General features: G+C 38.6%; 1 protein-coding gene across 1 annotated transcript; it reads left to right on the top strand.

Annotated features, from left to right (window-relative positions):
- Nucleotides 1-759: 759 nt before the first annotated feature.
- Nucleotides 760-6,048, top strand: LOC111469853. The gene is made up of 4 exons (XM_023115306.1): nucleotides 760-1,013; nucleotides 3,074-3,698; nucleotides 3,802-3,885; nucleotides 5,662-6,048. Exons 2-4 carry the CDS (start codon nucleotides 3,074-3,076, stop codon nucleotides 5,757-5,759), a joined length of 807 nt encoding a protein of 268 aa, XP_022971074.1. The 5' UTR covers nucleotides 760-1,013; the 3' UTR covers nucleotides 5,760-6,048.
- Nucleotides 6,049-6,412: the final 364 nt, after the last annotated feature.

Here is a 6,412-nt window from a genome sequence, read left to right as displayed (position 1 = left end):
TGGTGACTCACAAATTTCCCCTGCTCCAGATGATCTCGCGGTGCTTTCCGCCTTCTGGTGATGTCGGCATCACACGAACGATGGAATCCAGCGGATCCTTGCGCGCGACTCGGTGGTAGAGATCGACGGATCGTGACCTTATCTCTAGTAGCTCCTCGACTGGACGACGGCGAGAACCGGCGGCAACCTCGAGGGAGTTCGACGAAGGAAAGGTCGTGACTTTGTTGATTTTAAATTGAGGGCAATTAAGTCATTTCACTTTAAATGCAAAAACATTATACAATTTCACGTTAGTCGGAGAGGTGAACGAAACATTTCTTAAAATAACGTATAAACCTTTTATACTCTTTAGTAGACACGTTTTCAAATCGTGAAGCTTACGGTGATACGTAACATGTCAAAATTGACAATATTTGCTAATAGTAGGTTTGAGTTGTTATAAGAGATATCATAACCAGACACCGAGCGGTGTGCCAGTGAGAACATTGACTCTCAAGGGAGTAGATTGTGAGATCTCGCATCGATCGGAGAGGAGAACAACTCACTTGCCCACAAGAAGAGTAGACTAACGACAATACCGAGCCAAAACAAACCATAATTACTAAATAAACATTATATTGATTAAAATATGATAAAAGAAATAATAAGGGACTTTCAAGATAAAATCTTGAAAGTTGAAGGACTAATCGTGTAATTATCTTAAAATAAGTTTTTCATTATATAATAATATATATTTTTTGACCTTTCGAGGACCATAGTTCTGATCCACGTGTCTTTCTGCAAGTTTTTAAGCATTACGTTCTTCAGCTCGTGAAATCTACTCGGAATTTGCAGCACAGTGAACATTTTGCGTCCATTTTTGGTTTTGATGAGCAAATATCAATGCATTTTCGAGGCGATTTGATGCTCTGAGCAGTGAAGCAACTGTATGAAATTGAGAACTGAAGATTTCTTCTTCCTTCCGATTCCACATGGCTCTCCCTACTTCATCGGAGCGGTTGCTATGAGCTAAGGTAAGAACGAATGCTTTTGATGCAATTTGATTTGGATTTGGTTAAGCTAATTTGCTTTTTCGCGAAGTGGTTCGCGTTTTAGTGTTAATTTCGAAATGGAGAATATGATCAGTTCGTGTTCTGTCGTTGAAATTGTTTTGAATTGCAAATTTGTTTCTGCTTCGTTTTTAATTCTATTTAGGTTTTCTCTGAGCTAATTTCGCGTTTTGAGAACTGATTGCTTCTTATTAATGATCGGTTTTTCTTTTCATCCTGCATCCTCGCGTTTTTAATCGCAAGAGATGCGAGCAAAAACTGGAAAAATAGAAGAAGCAAGACACTTGTGATTATGCTTCTCAAGTTTTTTTTGTTTCCCTTCAGTGTTGTAATGTCTTTCAATATGTGAGTAATGCTATAGCAGCCCAAGCCCAAGCCCACTTCTAGCAGATATTGTCCACTTTAGCTCGTTACATATCGTCGTCGGTCTCACAGTTTTAAAACGCGTCTACTAGGGAGATGTTTCTACATGTTTATAAGGAATATTTCGTTCCCCTTTCCACTGATGTGGGATCTCACAATTCACCCTCCTTGATGGCCCAGCGTCCTCGCTGGCACACCGCTCAAAACCTGGCTCTGATACCATTTGCAAACCTACCGCTAGTAGATATTGTCTGGTTTAACTTGTTACGTATCATCGTTTGTCTTATGATTTTAATACGCGTCTACTGAGGAGAGATTTCCACACCCTTATAAGGAATATTTCGCCCCCCCTCAAACCGAGGTGGGATCTCACAATCCACCTTCCTTGAGGGCCCAACATCCTCGCTGGCACACCGCTTGAAACCTGGCTCTAAAACCATTTGTAACAGCCCAAACCCACCGCTAGCATATATTGTCCGCTTTAGCCCATTACATATCGCTGTCAGTCTTACGGTTTTAAATGATTTGCTAGGAAGAGGTTTCCACACCCTTATAAGAAATATTTCATTCCCCTCTCCAACCGACGTGGAATCTCACAAATGCATTGGGTTTCGACCATTATCTCGGAGATTGTCTGAAGACGCTTTGGTTGGCTTTAAGCTTGGCACTTCATTTCCATTAACCTATGTCAAAGTACGTTCTAGGAATAAATACCTCCATCAGTCTGTTCAAACCACTCAAACAAAAGATAAACTTCGAAAATGAATAGAAGTCACTGTCTAGAATCTTGCTGATAAAGTGTCAAAGGTTAACATTGTATTTTATTGATACTGTGTATTACAAATTTAAAGGCATATTCTTGCATAATGTTGGAAATGTGGAACTGCTGCAAAACTCGCTTGGGACAGTTTGTGTTTGTATTATACTGGCTGATATCTAATATTTCTTGTGTTCTTTGATTTTATTACCTAACTGTGAGATCTCACATCGGTTAGTGAGGAAATCGAAACATTCTTTATAATAGTGTGGAAACCTCTCCCTAACAAACGCATTTTAAAACCTTGAAGGGAAGCCTGAAAGGGAAAACCCAAAGAGGACAATATCTGCTGTCGGTGGGCTTGGACCGTTACACTAACTATTTAATGTTATATTGTTTGACGTCTAACAATTTACTGCAAACCTTAAGCTTAGTTGTTATTGGCTTCTTCTATAAATTCATAACCTATTATGGGCCTCCAAGGTGGGTAGACTGTGAGATTTCACATCGGTTGAAGAGGGGAATGAAACATTCTTTGTGTGGAAACCTCTCCCTAGTAGACACATTTTAAAAACCTTGAGGGGAAGCTCGGAAGGGAAAACCCAAAGAGAATAATATAGAATAATATTTTTTAACGGTGGGCTTGGACTATTACAGATATATTATCCGTCATGATATGTATTGTTCATAGGATAACATTTGTTGTTCATATATCTATGGGTATCTTTTGAGTGTTCATTTGAATTATACTTATTCTAAATGGTTATATATCCACGCCCTTACACTTATTGTTCATATATCCATGTGTATCTCGATCTAACTACTATCAAAATTGTCTTGTTTCTGTTTCTTGATCTCTCTAATATTTGTATTATGTATCTCTTCAAATTTTTAAACATTTCAGATGGTTCAGAAATCCATAGACTCCAAATTAAGTGATTCTGGGAAGGAAGCGCCTGCTCATGAAAATCAACTGCAGATTTCTGCCAAGAAGACAGCATTAAGAGACTTGCAAAATGATAATAGGCTCGCAGCTTCCAACTGTACCGGAAGAGGTCCGAGCAGCGAGTTCATTGAAGTTTCTAGTAACAATAAGCCCTCTCCCGTCTTCACAACGAGTCCGCCTCGTCTCCTTTCTTCGACTTCGAATACCACAAATGGGCACCTCGTTTATATCCGTAGAAAATCCGATGCAGATATAGCAAAAAGTAGTCCTTGTGATAGTTCAAGCATAAAAGCTGATTATCAGAGTAAACTTGGTCAATTAGCTGAAGCTGTGCATCTAAAATCCCAGGTCAAGGAGTTACAGAACCATTGCTTCCCTGCATTTTCTTCTTCTACAATGGTTTCTCCCATGAATGCACACGGTAAATCTTCAGTTCCTCACAAGTATGGCATTAATTTAGCCACAGCAGAATCAGACTTTGATTCTTCAGGATGGAAAAATTTGCAGTGGGAACACAGATATCATCAGTTGGAGTTGTTATTGTATAAATTGAACCAATCAGATCAACAAGATTATCTTCAGGGTATGTTCATTTAAGAAAGTGCTTCATCTTATTCCTGAAATAGTTTGAATGAAACTTATTTACTTTTTGAATGATTTTACTTTTTTTTTTTTTTTTTTATCAGTGCTTCGATCGTTGTCATCAGTTGAACTTAGCAGACATGCAGTTGAATTGGAAAAGAGATCCATTCATCTCTCGTTTGAGGAAGGTAGTTTGATTTGATATCTGTATTACCTACTTCACTTTCCTTTTCTGTGATCCTGGGAAAATTATTATAGTCTGCAAAATGAGTTGTTGACAAAATGTTATGTTTGATTCAATTATTTTTGTTCATTGCGGTCTTGTGTGTTTCCATATTACTTTGAACTTTTGACTTTCCATGATGATTTTTCTTCTTTGGGCTGAAGAAGTTTGGATGTGGACATCTCTAAGATTGGATAATATGTTAGTTGAAACCTTATCCCTCCTTATCTTAAGCTTCCTCTCTGTTGGATTTCGACTTGCAAGCATAGAAAGAAGTATATTATAACAGCTCAAGCCCACCACTAGTAGATATGGTTCTCTTCGAACTTTTTCCTTTCGAGCTTCCCCTCAAGGTTTTTAAAACGCATATACTAGGGAGAGGTTTCCACACTCTTATAAACAATGCTTCGTTCTTCTCCCCAACCGATGTGGGATCTCACAATTCACCTCCCCTTTGGGGCCTAGCATCCTTGCTTGCACTCGTTCCCTTCTCCAATCAATGTGGGACCCCTAATCCACCCTTCTTCGTTGCCCAGCGTCCTTGCTGGCATACCGCATCCTGTCCACCCCCTTTCGGGGCTCAACCTCTTCGCTGGCACATCGCCCGGTGTCTGGCTCTAATACCATTTGTAACAGCCCAAGCCCACTGCTAGCCGATATTGTCATTTTTGGACTTTCTCTCAAGGTTTTTAAAATGAGTATGCTAAGGAGAGGTTTTCATACCCTTACAAAGAATGCTTCGTTCTCCTCCCCAACCGATGTGGAATCTCAATTGTCAAATTACAAAACTAAGGGAGTTAAAAAAGTTCCAAATTTGTTATGAATATTGCTTGAGCACAGCACAGTTGCGCTTATGAACAAGACTGAAATGCTAAAACATATATGGAGAAATACTTGTCAAGGATCTGAGTGGATGAAAAAAGGCATCAGCTTTCCGCGAGCATTTAACATTCCCTAGAAAATACCAAAACTTGCCATTAGATGAACGAAGTCTATAGCTAGTCTTTTCCTTGGGTTTATCTCCTGAAAGTAAGTTTGAAGCTTTCTTTTTTTATTTCAGCCTAATAGTAACTATTAAGGATTGACTAATTAAGGAGATGATCCTGAGTTTATAATTAAGGAATATATCTCCATTGGTACAAGGTCTTTTGGAGAAACTAAAAGTAAAGTCACGAGAACTTATACTCAAAGTGGACAATATCATACCATTGTGGAGGTTCGTGGTTCCTAACATGGTATCAAAGTCATGCCCTTAACTTAGCCATGTCAATAGAATCCTCAATTGTCGAACAAAGAAGCTGTGAGTCTCGAATGTGTAGTCAAAAGTGACTCAAGTTTCAAACAAATGGTGTACTTTGTTCGAGGGCTCCAAAGAAAGGAGTCAAATCTCGATTAAGGGGAGACTGTTCGAGGACTCCATAGGCTTCAGGAAAGGCTCTATGGTGCACTTTGTTTGAAGGGAGGATTGTTAAGAATTGTTGGGAGGGAGTCTCATATTGACTAATTAAGGTGATAATCATGGGTTTATAAGTAATGAATACATCTTTATTGGTATGAAGCCTTTTGGGGAAACCAAAAGTAAAGCCATGAGAGCTTATGCTCAAAATGGACAATATCATACTATTGTGGAGGTTCGTGGTTCCTGTCTCTTACCATACCTCTTATTTTTTTTTAGTTCCTTCCTAGTTTTGCTTTGGAGCATGATCCAAGTAACATAAAATTCCTCTTTTCTTCATGACAGCAAAAGAGTTGCAGCGAGTTGGGGTCTTGAATGTGCTGGGAACTCCTGTGAACAATATCAAAGTGCCATTGGCTCATCAAGACGGATCAGAGATGTAAGCGTATAGACATAACATGTTTTTCTTTTTCAACCTATTGTTCTTCAAGTAGGACGAAGATAGCGTTCTGGACTGCGATAGCATCGAGTTTGCTCAGAATTCGCCATTCTCAGTCGCCACGAACCAGATGTTTGCTGGTTTCTAGTAATATTCTGCCTACTATTCCTCCTCCTCATAATAGTTCTCACGTGTTTGACAAAGGTTTTAAGAAAAGATTGCTACTGTATGTGTGGCTGTTACCAGGAAGAAAGTGGAAATAGATCCACTTCCGTATAAATGCTTCTTTTTTCAATCCTGTTGGTGAATGTGTAGGATTTGAACTCAGTTTTATTGTCTTTGATTGAGTTTATTTTAATAGATATATTGTATATAAGTATAAATCTTACTGCAATTTTGTGTTTATGTGTTTAGTAGATGGATGAATCTTTTAAATTTTTGTAAGTTTTAAAAATGACTAAAGAGAGGTTGTCATTCTTAAGATTTTCATCGACTAAAGAGGTGTTTAATGTAATTTTAATAGTGTCATCGACTAGCTGGAATGGTCGAATCATCTTGAATTTCAACCTCAATCATTGCACCCTATAGACAAGCGATTCTCGTAACTCTACATGAACTACACCAGAGTTGGCAAAGTGAATAACTTTGAATTCAAAC

Source organism: Cucurbita maxima, unplaced genomic scaffold (assembly GCF_002738345.1).
Source record: "Cucurbita maxima cultivar Rimu unplaced genomic scaffold, Cmax_1.0 Cma_Scf00041, whole genome shotgun sequence".
Taxonomy (NCBI): Eukaryota; Viridiplantae; Streptophyta; class Magnoliopsida; order Cucurbitales; family Cucurbitaceae; genus Cucurbita; species Cucurbita maxima.
This window is presented reverse-complemented; position numbering and strand designations above follow the sequence as displayed.

Excerpts from the sequence above, each read along its gene's own strand:
- LOC111469853 (XM_023115306.1), top strand. The coding sequence starts at position 3,074 with ATGGTTCAGAAATCCATAGACTCCAAATTAAGTGATTCTGGGAAGGAA. Across the intron at positions 3,699-3,801 it reads TCAACAAGATTATCTTCAGG|TGCTTCGATCGTTGTCATCA; the intron begins GTATGTTCATTT and ends TTTTTTTATCAG. Across the intron at positions 3,886-5,661 it reads TCATCTCTCGTTTGAGGAAG|CAAAAGAGTTGCAGCGAGTT; the intron begins GTAGTTTGATTT and ends TCTTCATGACAG.